General features: G+C 44.8%; 1 protein-coding gene across 1 annotated transcript; it reads right to left on the minus strand.

Annotated features, from left to right (window-relative positions):
• Nucleotides 1-6,765: 6,765 nt before the first annotated feature.
• LOC148027001 (uncharacterized) lies at nucleotides 6,766-14,708 on the minus strand. Its single transcript, XM_087690369.1, has 7 exons — nucleotides 14,705-14,708; nucleotides 14,478-14,586; nucleotides 14,388-14,391; nucleotides 14,156-14,254; nucleotides 14,002-14,041; nucleotides 13,829-13,929; nucleotides 6,766-6,828 (listed from the first exon to the last, which is right to left on the minus strand). Exons 1-7 carry the CDS (start codon nucleotides 14,706-14,708, stop codon nucleotides 6,766-6,768), a joined length of 420 nt encoding a protein of 139 aa, XP_087546495.1.
• Between the last annotated feature and the right edge of the window lie 4,588 nt (nucleotides 14,709-19,296).

Here is a 19,296-nt window from a genome sequence, read left to right on the forward strand (position 1 = left end):
GTTCATATGTGCTGGAGGTCGTCCAAGAAAACCTTCCCTGAGTTCATGATCCTCCGGCAAGAAAGAGGCGTGTCCTTGATATACCATCTTCTTCATGGTTCGTGACCTTCGGGAGTCTAACTGTGGCCCACACAATGGACATGCATGATAACTTGAGGTAACCAGACCTGTAAGGCGAGCCATGACCTAGTGAATACTTGATTGAATGAAATAAAATATAGATATTACCAGCGAGAACGAAGGTCTGCTCACCTGAGCACTCTCCCAATCCCAGAAAGTCATGCATCGTCCACATGAGAATGGCTCGAATGTTGGCTGATCGCCAACCATCGCGCCTGCTCATATCTTGCATAGTGACCCTCTCCTCCCACAAAATCTTAAGCTCATTGACTAATGGACAAAGATACACGTCTATATTTTTTACTTTGTAGCGGCCCGGGACGAGCAAGCTAAGGATGAGATGTCCTTTCTTCGTAGAAAGCCATGGAGGGATGTTGTAGTTGACAAGCACTATAGGCCACACACTGTAAGAAGTCGAGCGCAGACCGAATGGGTTCACACCATCCATGGCGAGACCGAGCCGAAGATTCCTTGGCTCTCGCGCAAAGCCTGGGAAGGTAGAGTCAATGTGGCTCCATGCACGCGAATCCACTGATATTCATTGAACTCCATCAGTGGACCTATTCTGCACATGCCACGTTGTCAATCTTGCCATGCCAGACGTGCGAAACATGTGGTTTATGCGGGGGATGAGCGGAAAGTGTCTAAGAACTTTTTGAGGGATGGTTTTCCCTTGCAAGTCCTGTCGATACCTGTGAGCACCACACTTTGGACATGTCTCCATAGTCTCGTATTCATCTCGAAACAGTATGCAGTCGTTGATACATGCATGGATGTTATTGTAGTCCATGCCAAGCTTCCGTAAAACATGTCGTACATCATCACGAGACTCAGGCATGGTATTTGTAGGTGGTAATATATGATATTTCAATAACTTGAAAAAAATCATAAAACACCTTGAAAAAGCACAAATGTTTGCAATAATATTGTTTAAAAAAAAATCAATGAAGCCTATGTGCAAGGTACCTGAATAACCCAGTCACACTCTTATCGCTCCAACCGTATTTTGCTTGCACACTTAAGAGTGCAAGCAATGTCTTCAACCGAGATACTTGGCACCCATCATATAATGGTATGGATGCTTTCTCTCTAAGCGGGTCAGATGTCTCAACATCCATGGGAATCAGTGCATCGATCATTGCCTCCATCTCAGGCTCCAAGATTGCAGGTAGCTCCGGAAGGTTTTCTGTCTCCTCTGGCATTGACGGTATAGATGGGCCTTGCTAGTGGTGGATTGGCTCCTGCAATCCATCCATCGCACGTCCACGGACTCTTCTAATTGGCCGCAAAGGGTGCACTCCCCCTTGGGTCGAGACATCACTCCCCTGGATAGAAAATTTGCCAACAAGACCCAATCTTATTGTCTATGGTTTTCAATTAGCTTGCAAGTACAATGCATGATTAATATTAACTTCAAATTACCGTTTGCTGAAAATCCGCAATCGCTTGATCAATGATCTCAGATTGAAACTTGCCAAATCGTCGTATGTGTTCTATAGACAATTGGCGTTTTCGTCTAATTGCCAACTTGCATTGAGAGCAAGGACATGGGACACACTGATTAAGATACGTCTTGCGGTCTTGAACAATAAGACCTTGTTCGTTTTCCATCTTATCTACATTACAGCAAACGAGGCTTAAATGGATAGCTTTATGGAGATGTACGTCAAGTTGCAAGTTAAATGCACTAGAGGGCTTTGAGTGTAAGTAATCCATTTTGAGCATCATTGAGGATCCCTTAGTCTAATAATAAATCAGTCTCAACAAAAAGCATCTTAGAAGTGTGGTTTTTTTGTCCTAGGATCGCGTATTAAAATTAATGCCATCTATGAAATTTATCAACTATAGTAATAAAATTTATTTCAATCAATTCTACTCATAGTCATAAGACTTGAGAGAAAATATCCTATACTCAATTTAAGGGATTCTTCTTCTATAACAATACTTTTGGGTTCATTTTGATGAAGTACCATAATGACCATTAGCTAGGGTATCATTTTCTTTTAGTCCTTCCGTTGACTAGTTGGCATGATTTCTAATTTGTTATGCCTATAAAGTTAATACAAAAACAATGAATTATGCATATCACAATTAGATCCCCTACTTGGACATTATGAAGGACATGACCAATTTTAAGCCATCTTAAAGAGTCACTAATGTACGTGGCCCATGGCAAAGCACATTGCATACCATTATCGATAAGTCTATTATCTTAAATTTCCTTCCCCTCCCTCTCCCTCTCTTTCTCTCCCTCTCTCTCCCTCTCCCTCTCTTTCTCTCTTTCTCTCTTTCTCTCTCATTTCCTCTCCTAAACAAGCAAAAAAGAAAGTGATTCAAACATTAAACAAGCAAGAGGGAGAGTGAGAGAGAGAATGCACTCTCCCTCCCTCTCCCTCTCCCTCTCTTTCTCTCCCTCTCTATCTCTCTTTCTCTCTCATTTCCTAAACAAGCATAAAAATAAAGTGATTTAAACATTAAACAAGCAAAAGGGAGAGGGAGAGAGAGACAATGCACTCTCCCTCTCTTTCTCTTTCTCTCCCTCTCTCATTTCCTTCCCCTCCCTCTCTTTCTCTCTCTCTCTCTTTCTCTCTCATTTCCTCTCCTAAACAAGCAAAAAATAAAGTGATTTAAACATTAAACAAGCAAAAGGGAGAGGGAAAGAGAGAATGCACTCTCCCTCCCTCTCCCTCTCTTTCTCTTTCTCTCCCTCTCTCATTTCCTCCCCCTCCCTCTCCCTCTCCCTCTCTTTCTCTTTCTCTTTCTCTCTCTCCCTCTCCCTCTCTTTCTCTCTTACTCTCTTGTTTCCTCTCCTAAACAAGCAAAAAAGAAAGTGATTTAAACATTAAACAAGAAAAAGGGAGAGGGAGAGAGAGAATGCACTCTCCCTCTCCCTCCCTCTCCCTCTCTTTCTCTTTCTCTCCCTCTCTCTCCCTCTCCCTCTCTTTCTCTTTCATTTCCTCTCCTAAACAAGCAAAAGAGAGTGATTTAAACCTTGAACAAGCAAAAGAAAGAGAGAGGGAGACTCACCGATGAGATATGGCGAGCGTGGGGCGGCTCCTCTTTGCGATGAAGGCTCTTCCTCTCCTTCGCGAACAACGGCGGCGGCGGCGGCGGCGACGACGACGGCAAGTCTTCTTCCTCTCCTTCTCTCACGACGGTCGCTCTCTCCCTCGCTCTCGCTCTCAAAACTCACAATGGAGCAAATACGAAATGAAAACCGCGCTCGGTTTCGGCCGCATTTTTTCCTTGCGGCTCATCGCTATTTGCGTCACAAATAGCGACGCAAATAGCGACGCCGCTATCCGCTGTCACTAATCGGCGTCGCTACTAGCTCAAATCCTTGTAGTGGGTGCACACCTCCATGCCCACTCGAATGAATTGCAGCATGCTCCCTAGTGGCACGGAAGCCCGCCGCAGTGTTTCCAAATGATCCAAAGAGCATAGTCCCATTAACGACGCCTGCAAGGGGGTCACTACTGTCCAACCCAACTGCTCCATTACCACCAACAGGTTTGAAACCTTCGTATGAAAGATGATCCTTCCTATCAGCGGCCAAGGATCTCGCTGAGACCTCTAGAAATGACGTAGTGACATGCATCAAGGAGTTGGACGACACCTTCACTACATTCGCTAAAAGCTACGAGAGACTTGACCTAGGACTTCCTGACGAACCCCTCGCTTCCGATGTTCGCTCATTGCCATGCACTTGGGAGGACTACGAGTTCATGACCATCAAGTTTCCCAAAGTTGCGGCCGAGCTAATCGCTAATGGAGAGATCTCGAAGGAACAAGCTGTTCTCAGACGACTAGTCACCTCATACCACAAGCACGCTCGCTCCACGCCGGAACGTGAACTGGAGGAACTTGTGTAGCTTACCAGCTCTGCTTCTCCATTCCTACAACTGTGGTACGCCTTACGACTCTAATGGGAGAAAAAAGGCCGTTGGATCATGACTAATACTGAGCAAAGGAGGGCAATCAAAACAATTGAACGCGACCCTACGTACTTGGCACCTCTTTCATTCAGAGTTCTGGCCATTACACGCAACCTACATTTGGATGATCAGGTATTGGCCCATCCGTACATTGACCAATTCCTCACAGAGGAGGAGTTGCACATTGCTAGTCGCCTCAACTCGGGAGATATCTTTCATGACGTCTTAACCTATATCACTCAAGCTTCCCTGCAACCAAGCGAACTTGATTGCCATGCCCAGTTTGAATACGACCCTAACTTGTATACATGGCTTATGGCCAAGTAGCTCACCCCACATAGCCCATGCGAGCCTTCCCTCCCCCATGCCACTTAGAAAAGAGGGGGGAAGAGCCAGTGACAACCAAGGGACTGACCAAGTGATGTAGCAAAAGTGTGAAGGCTAACAATGCTCTACTAAATTCAAATAGGAAAGAAAGCAAGGAGGAAAAGATGTTGGTTGTTAATTATTTCTAAAAATTTTCATATCCTTAAATCTGCTCGGTAAACTGGCGCACATATTTTTTTCTTGGGATATGCTAGGAATGAACCAAATCGTAACTCTAACGTTGGTTGGGGTAATGACATGCACATACCATGGCAGGACAGGGCAGACTTCCATTTACGCAAGCATAGATGACGAAATATGGAATTAGCATCGAAACACAGGGATTCAGCCAATTTGCTTTCAAGCATACCATGAACCTAGATGAGGCTATCTCGGAGGAACCGGTTGTAAGAGCTGGTGGACAAATGCATCCTCCAAAAGTACATAGAGAAAGTCGGGCAAGCTGTCGACTATAGCATGTGTGCAAAGTTCTTGAGAAATTTCAATGAAGGGCGAAGCTGTAGCACGGTCACGGTAAGGGAAGGTAATCAAGAAAAACGAGTACAGGTGCCCCTTAATGCCGCCACTGTCGAAAGAGCCTTGGGACTCATGCCCAAAAAAGAAAGACGCCCAAAAAGGGACATGTACGCCATGCTGGGAATCAAAAAGGAAGATGTGCACACAGTTGATGGAATTAGTCTAGTTGAAATTCTAGACCCGGCGACAAGAATGCAAGCTAAGATGATCCATTCTCTCTTCTCTAGCCACAGGTACAATGCCCTCATGAATAGGATCAGTGTGCCACTGCTGGAAAGCATTGCAGCAGGAGTCCCGGAGGAGGTGGATTGGAACGGTTTCGTCCAGAAGACTATAAAGAGTTCAGCCACCGCCCTTCTAGCTCCAGTCGCAACGCCAGCTGGTGGGGAATCCCCAGCCTCCACCGCGCGATCCACAAGGAAAAAAACTGCCATCAAGGCCTCCACGATTAGGTACGGAGGTATACTTACAGCAATCATTGATGAGGCCATCAAGGGTGCTGGTGTGGAGGGAGAGCAGATTGAGCACCAATACTCACCACATTGAGAGGAGGAAGGCTCGAGTGAAAGGATGACTAACAATGTAAGAGATCCTGAAGTACCACTCCCGCAAAAGGCCGGGCCTCAAAAGCAAATGAAGAACGGCAAGGGCCAAAAGAAGGCGAAGACACTAAGCAAAGGGGAGTGGGCTGAGGTGAAGAGGGCTTGAAAAGAGTCATGTGGGTTGGAAGAACAATTGCAGAAGGAGGAGGAGGAAGAGCTCGCAAGAGTTAAAGAGGAGTCAAAAAGGGCAGAAGAGGAATAGCAGAGAAGGGCGAAAGAAGAAGCCTACGAACTGACCATGAAGGAACTAGCTGAGGCCACTCGTAGGTCTGTTGAAGAAACTCACAGACTTGGAGAAATCAACTCCTATGGTCCTCACCATGAAGGCAAAGCAAGTGGCATTGTGAGGGCAGCCCCGATGATCACAGGCAAGGGAAAGTCGCTGTTACACCCCCTGTCTCCCTCCTTCGTGCCAATGCCAACGAGCACCCCAAATGCCCCATAGCCCATGCCTTCTCCAAACATGGCCCAAATGATGAGCATGATGCAGATGCTCGTTAGTAAGGTGGCAGAGATTGTCCCAGAACCTGGAGCAAAAAGACCTGCCACCGCTGATGCTGAATCCAGGAAAGACCCTAAACAGCAAAAACTCGAAGCATCGACCACCACAGCTCCCATCCCCCTGTCACCAGGAGCAGACTACGACGCCTACGTGGCTGAGCTCCTAGCATAGCTGGAGGCGAAAAAGGAGGAAAAGAAGGTGGCCCTACTAGAGCTGGAAAAAGAAAGGGAAACCCCGGTGGCCTTGAAGCTCGAAGTTTCAAAGCAAGAGGCTAACCAGTGAAGGGATGTCAAGGCGTTACAAGACCAATTGGAGGCAAAAAAGAAGGAGGCCCAGGACAATGAGAACCACCTAAAAGAGAGGCTGGAGGACGAAGAACAGAACTTGGTGGCCGAGCAACGGAGCTTAAAGCTGCTGGTGCAGCAGTATGCCGACCTAGAGCAAAGAATGGCTAGACTAGAGGGGTATGGACTATTGGCAACTCAAGAAGGTGAAGCGAGCGAGGGGCAAGGGGACACCATGGCAAAGCTTCAGTATGAGCTCGAGGAGCAAAATAGGCTAGAAAGAGAGATAGAATTCCTAGCACGGGGCCGGTCCACAACCCTCGCAACGGAACTGCAAGAACAACAACAGGAGGTACAATGGCTGCAAGGGGCGTTGGAAGTTGCCAAGGAAGACACTGAGGTCCTCATGGCCATGGCCTTCATGCAACGAAGACTGCACCTTGCAAAAATCCAGAGCCATGAGCAGTTAGCATAGGAAAGATCTGAACAAATTGATGAGGCAGAGCATAAATTCAGTATCGCAACTCAAGCAAAGGAAATCGCCGAAGAGCAATTGGCTTAGAAGTTCAGGGAGTGGCATCAACTCTGGGCTTTAACGAATGAACAACAACAGGTGATGACCACACTGGCAGTGTGATGGAAGAGGAAAGAAAAAAGATGGATGAAAGGGCCAATGCTTGGGAAGAAAACAACTTTGACAGAATCAGACAATTAATGAAGCGCTTGGTGGTGGCAGAGTGCGAGAGAGTTCTTGCCGAATCTAGAGCTGAAGCAGCCAATGTATACACCCACGCACAAAGGCAAGCCTTTCTTAGCACTGTTCTACATGTCACCCAAGCATAGGTGATGATTCAATGGAAAGGGTGAGAAGAAAATTGGAATTGACTACCTGGGCGCTAAGGTACGACCTTCAGGAATGGGAGCTCCCCACTAGCACGGGACTCACCAAGGAACAACAATTCAGCTACCTGCTTAGTGTCGGCCTCTCCATTGTTGAGCTCAAGGACCTGGGATTCAAAGAGCAGGAACCGCCCGTACCACTACCACGAACAATTCTAGCTGCGCCCGAACAAGATATTGAGGAAGGCCCGGATTCGGACCAAGAGGCCGACGAAGAACTACGGAAAGCACCCAATCCCCCTCTACCAGACCTCCCACCAGATGAGAGTGAAGATGCCCACATGCGGGAGTGCATTGTGGCAGCCACAAGAAGGAGGCAGGAGCTGGCAGAGGATGCACAATGCAGAGCTCGGTCACTACCTAGACAATTCTCTGACGAGCAAGTAACACTACGAAGGGACCCCAACCCCATTGATTGGCTGCAGGAATTGGTCATCTGGCGTGACCGGGAGTTTCAGAAAAGGCCTTTTGATATGTCCTTCTCCTATCTACGTTCGCTGGATCGGGCGTTGCCGCTCATTATCCTATCCAAAATCAAGGATCTAGCCAATGACCTAGCGAACAAATGGGTGGAAGAAAGGAGTCTAATTAGGACCAGGTGGAGGCAGGAGCCTGTAGACTACTAGTAGGACAAGGTGAACCGGATTCCCAAATCCGTCCAAGGCTACAAAGCGCAGCCGAAGTGGCGGAGGAGGATTTGGGATGCCAATTTTCACGCCTAGACCGCCTTCTATAGCTCACTCCCTGAGGAGCGAAATGACCCCCCCTACATGCCCTTCCCCCGCCGACATGGAGTGGACTATGACTACGCCATTCACAGGGATTTTGATTTTCCTAAAATATATAATGTAAATGCCCAAACTCCCGAGGAATGCTTAGTTTTTAGACAATAGGATATCCTTCCATCCATCGCCCGCTTCCTCGCGGACTTCTCCTCCTACCCGGATCCTGCCTTCCTAACCACCTGCAGCTATCTTAGGTTTCCCAAATTCCTATTAGTACAGAAGCTCACCGCCGTTGAAGAAGCTCACCTTCCCCCCCTCTTTTTTGACATCAATCTAGGCATCAATAGTAGAGCTATGACTAGATTAATGATGAGGGCATCCCTCCTTCCCTCTTTTTGCTTGAAGCTCTTAGAAAACATGAATGACAACCACTTCACAAGGTGTAACCATCCCTTTTTATCATCCACACCTCTGAAGGCCCGAGCTGGAATTAAAGAATATCTCCAAAGTCGTGCCTTTATATCCCAATGCCTACGACCTCCCCACGCTTCGTGGTTGATGGTGATCGACACTACACAAATGCCTTCTATGGAAAAAAAAAAACTTTGCTCACCGCACCTAGGGATCACCCCTAGCCCCTCTCCCCACTTCATGCTTTGGGCACATCAAGGGAAAGACTTTCAGACATGTCATCACACTGCACTACACCTCCAACGATGCACAAACTAGGTCCTCAAGTGTGAGACATTACCAAGGGCTTGCCCAAGGTTAGACCCATCTCCCAGTTCCACTGCACATGCACTTACACCTCACCGTGAGACAGACACACCCCTTAGGGAGTGCACAACTTTCTCTTGAAGGCTGTTTGTAACTCAATCAGGGCCCGCCATTAGCATGGATCTTGGAACCACGTGTTCTTCAATTGATTACGGAGCCTCGGTTTCGATAGTCATCGCCGACGAGAAATTCCAACTATGTAACGAAGGACGAGCATCTTTATGCAGATCAAAGCAAGCCGGAATCTATCCCAATCATTAGGAATCAACACCCCATCATCTCTCATTCACAGCATCACCTTTTCGATAGTGGTCATCTACCCACCAATTCCACTTAGCACCAACCCCAACTACCCTACTGCTCCCCACCCCAGTGCCATGGGACTGGCACTCCGCTAAGAGGGGGGTAATGTTTACCACAGCACAGAGGAACGAAAAATGGAGCAGAAGTGCGGGAAAAATGGAAGAAGGAGATAACCAAGAAGACACAGGACAAAGGAAGGAAAAGATGTCCTAGATGGAGGTCAGACTCTGAAAATCTGAATGACGGCGTCGCCTCAAGAAAAGAAAAGAGTAAAAGCATGCCATTAAATATGAAGGAACTCCCGAATCCTTGTAAAAAGAGCGCCGGGCTCACTCCTGTGCAAATTGTATACATTAGTGGGAACGGGATAAGTTAGAATGGTGGGAAATAGGAAAAGAGGGCCTAGGCTAATGGCCGGCCATGTAAAAAGTGGGGATGACCGCCCAAAAAGTAGGGCATGTATATAAAGTTTTGAAGTGAATGAGAAGTTCATTCTTGGGTGTGGCTAAAGCTTCTTCTTCCTCTTCTCTTGCTTCTTACCTTCTTGCTTGTGCTTAAGTGAGGGATTGAGGGAGTGAGTGTGTGAGAGTGAGGGATCGTAGAGAAGAAGCTCCCCATCTTCTCTCTTCATCATTCCTTCCCTTCTTCTCTTCTCTCATCTCGTGCAGCTATGGAGGATGGAGCTTGACGGAGAAGGCTTGAGGTTGCTTGAACTTGCTACAAGGATCGTGGAGCTACAGGAGTGTGAAAGAGAGGAGGAAACTAAATCGAGCATTAAGGTAAGCAGTACACCCGCAAGGTAGGCATTGCGTGTCGGCTATGTGAGAGGTAGCCATGGCCGCTCGGCTTGAAATGCTTGATCAATAAGCAGTCTGTAGGTCTCAGGGTAGAGCTCCGTAGCTCCCCAACAATATTGAGATTCGATATGTGCATATACTCAAGGGTTCCATATTCTCGACTCCCCTTGTGTAATATGTACTTGGAGTCATAGATAAAAATAAGGTCCTCTGTGAGTTACTTAGCTGTATGCCCCTCAAAGAGTAATCTACCAATTTCGAGGTGGTAACACTTAAAAGAACTAGTGAAACTCTCAACATTTTGCCACTCATAGCAATTCGAAGGGTATACTTCTGTAAATACAAGACAAGTTGTTATATAGGTATCATGAAAGTTCTCATTCTCAATGAGTTGCAAATACTTACTGTTTGCAATGTTTTGTTGAAAGGGCACAGTGGGCGCAATGTGTATTTGTTTTTGCATGAATGCATGTTGTACAAACACCTCTATTACAAGGTGAGAATAAAATTTCCTTTGTTTGAGAGCTAAAATTTTATCCTTTCAGTGCTTTGATACATCTACAATTGCAAATGCTTTCACCTTGAAAGCTCCCTTCATACTTGGACACATAGGTACCCAAGACGAGCAATGATACGTATCGATGATCCAATTCCCTTCTTCATCTTTTCTGTTACGTACTTCTATCGAGAGAATGGTTGTTCTTCTCTCAGGCATTATAACCTACGCATTTGAACGGGAGCTATGGAGCTCTACCCCGAGACCTACGAACCACTTATTGATTAAGTGTTTCAAGCCGATCGGCCATGGCTACCTCTCACATAGCCGACACGCAATACCTACCTTACGGGTATAGTGAGCTTACCTTGATTGCTCGATCGAGTTCCCTCCTCTCCCTTGCACTCTGGTAGCTCCACGATCCTTGCAGTAAGCTCAAGCTCTCTCCAACAAGCTCCATCCTCCATAGCCGCACAAGAAAAGAGAAGAGAAGAGAAGAAGGAAAGATGAAGAGAGAAGATGGGGAGCTTCTTCTCCACGATCCCTCACTCTCACACACTCACTCCCTCACTCCCTCAATCCCTCACTCAAGCACAAGCACGAAGGCAAGAAACAAGAGAAGAAGAAGAAGAAGCTTTGGCCACACACAAGAATGAGCTTCTCATTCACTTTTCAACTTTATATACAAAACCCCAAATCCCTTTTGGGCGGTCATCACCTTATTCTCTTTTTTACATGGTCGGCCATGGCCTAGGCCCTTTTTCCCATTGTCCTCCTATCTTCCTAGCTTCCTTCCTACCATCCGTCTACATTTACAAATTGCACGGGTGAGAGCCCGGCACTCTTAAGATAAATCACGGTGCCCTTTCGCTTTTTTACAAAAGTATTGACTTGCGCATTTCCTTATGCGCCTTTTTCCTTTATTTAGGACTTTTCTATACTTCTTGCGTTTCCATATTTTTCTTGGCGCGCCTTCATCTTCCGTTTCACTTTGCCTTGGCCTTTGTCTTCTACTTTAGCTTTTCCAGATTGTCCACCTTGTTCGTCTGACGGATCCGGTAGCTCCACAATCCTTGCGGCAAGCTCAAGCAACCTCAAGCCCTCTCCATCCTCCATAGCCGCGCAAGAAAAGAGAAGAGAAGAGAAGAAGAGAAGATGAAGAGAGAATATGGGGAGCTTCTTCTCCACGATCCCTCACTGTCACACACTCACTCCCTCACTCCCTTACTCCCTCACACTCCCTCAATCCCTCACTCAAGTACAAGCAAGAAGGAAAGAAACAAGAGAAGATGAAGAAGAAGCTTTGGCCACACACAAGAATGAGCTCCTCATTCACTTTTCAACTTTATATACAAAACCCTAAATCCCTTTTGGGCGGTCATCCCCTTATCCCCTTTTTTACATGGCCGGTCGTGGCCTAGGCCCTTTTTCCCATTGTCCTCCTATCTTCCTAGCTTCCTTCCTACCTCCCATCTACATTTACAAATTGCATGGGTGAGAGCCCGACACTCTTAAAATAAATCATGGTGCCCTTGCGCTTTTTTACAAAAGTATTGACTTGCGCCTTTCCTTGTGTGCCTTTTTCCTTTATTTAGGACTTTTCTACACTTCTTGCATTTCCATATTTTTCTTGGCGCACTTTCGTCTTCCGTTTCACTTTGCCTTGGCCTTTGTCTTCTGCTTTAGCTTTTCCAGATTTTCCACCTTGTTCTATGACGGTTAGCAGCATTACATGTAAAGAAGTATGTATTAACCCCTAAATAATAAGCATTTAAAGTCTATCCAGTAATCACCAATATGCCATACAATTCAACATGGCATTAAGAGATGTTTACACTTTTGTAAATAGACATAAACATTGATATTAAAACGCATGTGGATATATACATCAATACAAAGTATAGATTTAATTTCAAGACATCACTTTAATCATACCATTTACATGAAATATAATGAAAAGAATAGCACAAGAATACTCGGAGAATTTTGCCAAAATAAATTTTATTATAATGAAGAGGAGTCTGATTTGACTCAATACATTGTATGAAATGTGGGTATTATAGAGTAGTTGTTACAAGGATAGCAGCCACATGGCATGCAAATCTTAATAGGCACATTGGATTGACACCTAAGATATTCTAAGACTCAACATATTATGTGTTATATGGATGATATGATACAAGAGTTTCATGGATCATTGCCAATTGGCATGGAGATCCAAATGGACACATAGGACCAATAAAGCAGAGGATTTTTGAACCATCGACTTTCAGCAGATCCATATCATCCAACACAAAGGAATCACTCACCACATCAAAATAGTTGATGGAGAATTATATGCTTCACCTAAACCTTGTACAATACCTGCATGTACAAAAAAACACCTGCATGAATCCCTTTTAACAAAAATACTTGCGTGAATCCCTTTTAGCAAAAAATATCTAGATAACTGCATGAATATAAGCAATACCACTACAACATATACATGCTATAACGACGTTTATAACGACATTTTCTTTATATATGAAAAATATCCCCATCGTCACTATTAGCGTCGCTATAAAACCTTCGCTATTTGCCTCGTTGTTTCCGTCGCTAATTTCGTCGGTATTAGCGTCGCTAAAACCGACTAAATTAGCGACGGTTATAGAGGAATTTTTGACGCTAATACCAATGATTGTAGAATTATTTTTCGATGCTGATACCGATGGTTGCAGAAAAAAAAAATTGTGACAGTGCTGTAGATGCAGCCCTGCCACAGTTAAAGCCACACAGGGCTAAGAGACAATTCCTACTGTCAAAGAAGTTAGACAATCGATCCCAAATAATGACAAGACTTTGCAAACAAGTACTTTCATGACATTAATTAACAAAAATGTGCACTGCATTGATAAAGAAAATAATAGAACTTAAATTGAGAAGTGCTACTGCGACAAAGCAAATATGTATACACATGTACATTAATATGTGGTGAATAACATGGAGATGTGTATATGGAGCCATGCTACAACATAAAAGTCCGAATCATATACACTTAGCTATTACATATAGAGGATAGAGGCCATAAGGCCTTACATAATACAAGATGGGGAGTAATCCTATGTAGCCTAATGTGCTCTCTACGACTCATCCGCATCAGAAAACTCCTCTCGTTGTAGTGGCATACTGAAGGGAGTCTGCAACAGCAAATACATATATAATTGTGAGTACCAAATACAAACTGACATATAATGACAGATTTCTCAAATTAGGAATGATATTTATTACTACTTACCGGTCCTTTGCGAGCATAGAGCTTCTCGATCAGGGTACTCAAGCCATGCTTCTCCCCATATGTCACCTCTAGTGCAGTTGAGTCACGATTCGTAAAACCTTGCTGTGGCACACAAACATTGAAAAATATCGTACTTGAGATTCATGTTCGAAGTACATACATCAACATGGATGTCATTAAATTAGAGTAATCTATCCTATTAATACTTACGAAATCTGCCAGGAATGTTGCATGGCCGCCGCTACTAAGGTGATGCACCGATCCTGTGTCCAAGTGCGCCTTTGCTGCATCCTTTTGCTGCTTCCACTTGTCTGGAGTGGATGTCGTCTCATCCTGGAGATTACTCCAGTCCTCTGTATCCAGCCACTCCAGCCTTGATTTGCCCTGCCTGACTGGTTCGCGTGCATCAGACCGCCTATGCGACTGATCACGCATACGCGTCATCATCCACCCTCTCGAAAATCTATCATTGCTAGAGGGCTGAGGAAACTCTCGATACAATGTATTGATTATGTACTCCTTGCTGGAATCTGGGATCTCCTTCCACTTGTCTGTAATGTTGTGCCGAAATACTTGTTGGCACAACTCATGCATCCTAGAGATGACAGCTTTTCCCTCATCATTCAAGTATAAATGGCCAGTGGCCTTATCTATGAGATACGAGTAACCTGCAAGATTTTGCAAATGGGTACTTTCATGACATTAATACAAATGTGTCAAACACAACTTGAACTTATAAGTGCTACTGTGAAAAAGGATGCGAAAATACATATCTGGAGGAGTGGGTTTCGTGTACTTCTTGTTGGCCCTAGGAGTGATCGGTGGGGTGCGTGAAGGAGTGGGAGCAGTAGACGTATGCCTGCCACTGCCAGTGAAAGACGGTGTCGACTCCTTGGTGGCAATGTGAGTGGGAGAGACTGCATCTGTATCCCCACAACAGGAGCTGCCTCCTCCTCGACTACGTGACTCTGAAGCAAAGCGAGACCTGCGACTGCGTTTACTGGAGACCGAAGCATCGGACCGTCTAGAGTCTGCCGATCGTGCTGAGGTAGAATGGGAAAGCTGTGCATTGGCTCTATCTCTGACCCATGCTAGCTGCTCCGGTGAGAAATGCGCTAGCATCGCGTCAATGTCATCATCTGTAAAATCGTGACTCATCCTGCCGTCCATGCCCAAATCCTAAACCTGCACATACAAGGAAAAATAATAATATTAGATAATGAATTGCAAGACATAATAAAACTAAGACTTAATTAGCAAGATTTTATTTTAAAATAATAAAAAAATTAGATAATACAAAACACCATACTCCAAAAACATACAAACTGTCCTAACCAATTTGCAAAAATTGGCATTGCTGTAGTGGGAGGAACGTTTCAATCGAGTCACTTTTGTTTAGGGTTCCACAATCTCATCTTGACATAGCTCAGTATACACCGGGAGATCTATACAAAATTCTCCACAAAATGAGGACTCTGCTTCATTTTCAAAAAACCCATCCTCTATCTCCATAGGTGAGATGTCTTGGTCCTCCAGGCGGTTCATCCTAGTTTCTCGTATGCCTTCTCTCATTGCCGCTATTAAAGGTGTCTCTTCTACGATCAGTACGGGGGTTCTAGTAAACACGGGGATACTCCTAGATGTCATGGGAATGACATACCACCATTGAGGTTGTTGCGGATTAGGGAAAAAGACGACCTGATCCATATTACGATTAGTATAAAAGTCCAATTTGAGATTGCTAAAGCGCGTCAAGTATTAGAGACTCTTACCTGCTCACAATGATTTGGCAAAACAAATGTATCACTCAAATTGGTCCACTTCTTCGTTGAGTCAATCTAAACAAAGCCACTTGGCCCTTGCCGAACAGTTGCACCTGCTCCTTGAGAGTAACCTTGAACCATTGCACATCAAATATGGTCACGGAGAAACTTCGATAGTCCACTGCAAGGATACTCTATAAACATCTGAAATACTCCATCTTTGCAACTACACGGTTTGGATCTGTGGCACGTCATCGGCTTTCCTGCTCAAACATTGCCATCACTCCACATTCCATTGTCGAGCGTAACTTGTCGATGTGCTCTAATCTAAAATGTCGTCCACGTGACCATGCTACACTATGGACCTTATACTGGGAGAAGAACAAGTATATTAGTTGCGATTTGCAGTATAGATTGTAATTTCTTGGGATTGCATCCATACCTTGGGATTGCATCCACGTGAGAAGTCCCACTCTTCTTCAGCATAACTCTTTCTCCATCTTGAGATGCTTTGGTTAGGGCCTCATGTAGCCATCTAGTGGACATGAGTAGAGGCATCTCCTCTAAGCCCTTCGGATATCAAATGGGCCGTTACCGCATACTCTGTCGAAAGTCAGATCTTTTAGACTCTCGCTCAGCTCGAGCATCCTCATACTGTTGCAGCCACTTCTCCATCGTAGCACTATGCAACATACAAAATCCGTTCACCTTGGACTCCATGGATGCGTCCATCTTCTTCTCTATTCCGTTTCCCACTAGGACATCTCCATTCAGAAGATCATCCTCCTTAAGTGACCATATCAAGCCTTTGTCTCGGTCCACAATGGACAACCACTCAGAAATGTACACTAAGGCCTCCGACACTAACCAACCTTCAGCCATGCTACCCTCAGGATGAGCCCGTTGTCACACAAATCCCTTTAAGGTCTTCATGAACCGTTCAAGGAAAAACATCCATCAACTATGGATTGGACCTGCAACCTGCAATTCATCTACAATATGCACTAGAAGATGGGTTTGTATCGTAAGCATGCTACTGGGAAGATACTTCTTCAAAAGACAAGCAGTCTCTACTGCCATGCATTTCGCGGATTCAATCCATGATGTGTGAATCGCTTTTTAGGAGACAAACTGAACCAACTCGGACGATTTGTAAACGGTTGTCTATACCTCCGATGTCAGAGACCCCGCGATTGCGATCGGCAATACAAACTGTGAAAACCATGTAATTAATATTGTGTATAAACAAACGGAGATTCTGAAATCTAATATACAGAATCATGCCATACGCAGCCTCATACTGTACATACCTGACACATCTTATGCCAATCATGGGATTTGAGTCCTGTCAGTTGGTCATCCTTTGTGAATGCTGTCTTGAGAGAACGGATTAGGCCAGTCGGCGTGCAAAAGGACTTGATGTTTTCCTTTACTCGTCACACTTCATTGCCAGACAAAACCCAAGGAGCGCGCGGAAATTGCACTCACCGTCGATGCCACTTATAGGGCAATATGGTTCCATCTTTCCCATTGCTTTCAAATCCATTCTCGCTCCTAGTGTGTCTCGCTGCCCAGTGAGATGGTCCCATAGCAAGCTACCCACATTCTTAAAAATGTGCGTGGGATCTAAAAGGTGGTTAATTTTCAGTTTTTTCCAATAAGTCTGCTCATAGAAAATTGAGAAGCATCGCATTCCACTGGGAAGCAAGTCTTGGTCCACCATCCTGCGATCAAACCAGCTCACTGCATTCATTCTAACATGAGGGCGACCAAGAAATCCTTCTCTCATGACATGACCCTTTGGCAAAAAATCCTGATGTCCCTCAAATACCATCTTCTTCATAGATTTTGACATACAAGAATCCAACCTTGGTCCACACAGAGGACATGCATGGTAACCTGATGTGACTAGCCCTGCAGAACAGACATGTACAATGAGGCATGTCATAACACCAACATCGCTCAAAGAAAACTAGAAAAATAAGAAAACACGCTTTACCAGAGCATTCTCCATAACCTGGAAAGTCATGCATGGTCCACATAAGAATTGCCCTTATAGTTGCGGATCGCCTACCAATATGTTTGCTCATGTCCTCTACTACAATTCCCTCCCCCAACTCCTTTAGCTCATCAATCAGTGGAGAGAGGTAGACATCCATATTCTTGACTTTTATCGTCTAGGCATAAGCAAGCTGAGCAAAAGGTGTCCTTTCTTGGTGGAAAGCCATGGCGGTATATTGTAGTTAACAAGGACCATGGGCCATACACTATAGGAGGTGGAACGTCAACCAAAAGGATTTATCCCATCCATGGCAAGACCGAATCATAGATTCCTCGCCTCCTTTGCAAAGTCAGGGAAAGTCTCGTCAATGTGATGCCATGCTTCTGAGTCAGCTGGAGTACGTTGTACACCATCAATGGATCGATTTTCTGCATACCATGTAGTCAACTTTGCAAAACTCTTGGTCCGAAAAATATGACGAACACGCGGTATCAGCGGAAAGTGCCTCAAAACCTTCTGCGGAACAGTCTGTCCTTGCAGGTCATTTCGATACCGGTCCGCACCGCACTTGGGACATGTGGCCAACAATTCAAACTCTCCCCGAAAGAGAACACAATCATTGGGGCAAGCATGAATGCAATTATAATCCATGCCTAGCTTTCGCAGCACTTGTCTTGCATCAACACGAGACTCAAGCATTGTGTTTTGGGTAGGCAAAATGTAAGATTTCAACGTTCTACAAATTGCAATGAAGCACGTTATTAGAGTACTACATAGCACATTTTAATGGCTTTCAATAAAGAATCATACACATCATAATATACCTAAATAGCTCTGTCACACTCGCATCGCTCCATCCATACTTTGTTTGTATGCTCAACAATGCAAGAAGTGTCTTCAAATGGGATACCCGACTCTCATCATACAATAGAATGGCAGCCTCCGCAAATAAAGGATCTTGGGATTCCGAGTCTGTCGGAAGCAATGATTCGATCATGTCCTCTAACCGGGGCTCCAAAAAAGTAAGAGGATCGTCCATGTCTCCAGCATTCTCACCCATAGAAGGGGGTTGAGAGTTATCACCTTCTATGAGATAGTTAGTTATCTCAGACGGCATTTGTATAGAGCGTGGACGAACCCGTCTTATTGGACGCAAGAGATTTGCGGATTGCAATGTATCGACATGGCCCTGAGCCTGTAAAGGACGTTAAGGAGCTAACTTCTAAGATAACCCCAAACTGTTATACTTAAATCAATTACATGTCATATAGTAATGAGAGAGAACTTACCGCAATCTTGTAATTCAAGACTGCTTGGTCGATTATCTCAACTCAAAACTCTCCATACCGTTGCACATGCTCTATGAACAAACGACGTTTCCGAGGAATGGCCAATTTGCATTGCGTGCATGGATAGGGGACATGTTGATTGAGCCAAGCCTCACGATCACCACCATGTTGGTCGTGAGTGCTAGACATCTTGACTGCGATGTAATGGAATGATAATTTAATAACGATTCTATATTGTATATTGGGACCACTCCACTATATATATTTCAGGTCTTTTTTAAAAAAAATTTGTACCTATCTCTTTGAGTTCGGCTCTAAACTTATCTATCTTTGAGGTCGGCTCTAAACTATGTTCACACACATACATTTTCGTACCTACATTGCAAAGAATAAAAACCAACACAAGAAAAAAATTGAAAACACTCGCTTCCATTTCTCTCTCTTTCAACACTTCCTAACCTACATTGCAAAGCAACACAAAGATCGAAGAGAAACCAACACTTTCTAACCTACATTGCAAAGCAAAACAAAGATTGTAAAGAAACCAAAACAGGGCATACAGTTGTGCTCTCTTCTTCTTCCACGACCTCTTCGTATGGGCGGCGCTTCTCTCCTCACGTGGGG

This window comes from Lygodium microphyllum, chromosome 13 (assembly GCF_053477565.2).
Source record: "Lygodium microphyllum isolate KBCC chromosome 13, Lygodium_microphyllum_v1.1.10, whole genome shotgun sequence".
Taxonomy (NCBI): domain Eukaryota; kingdom Viridiplantae; phylum Streptophyta; class Polypodiopsida; order Schizaeales; family Lygodiaceae; genus Lygodium; species Lygodium microphyllum.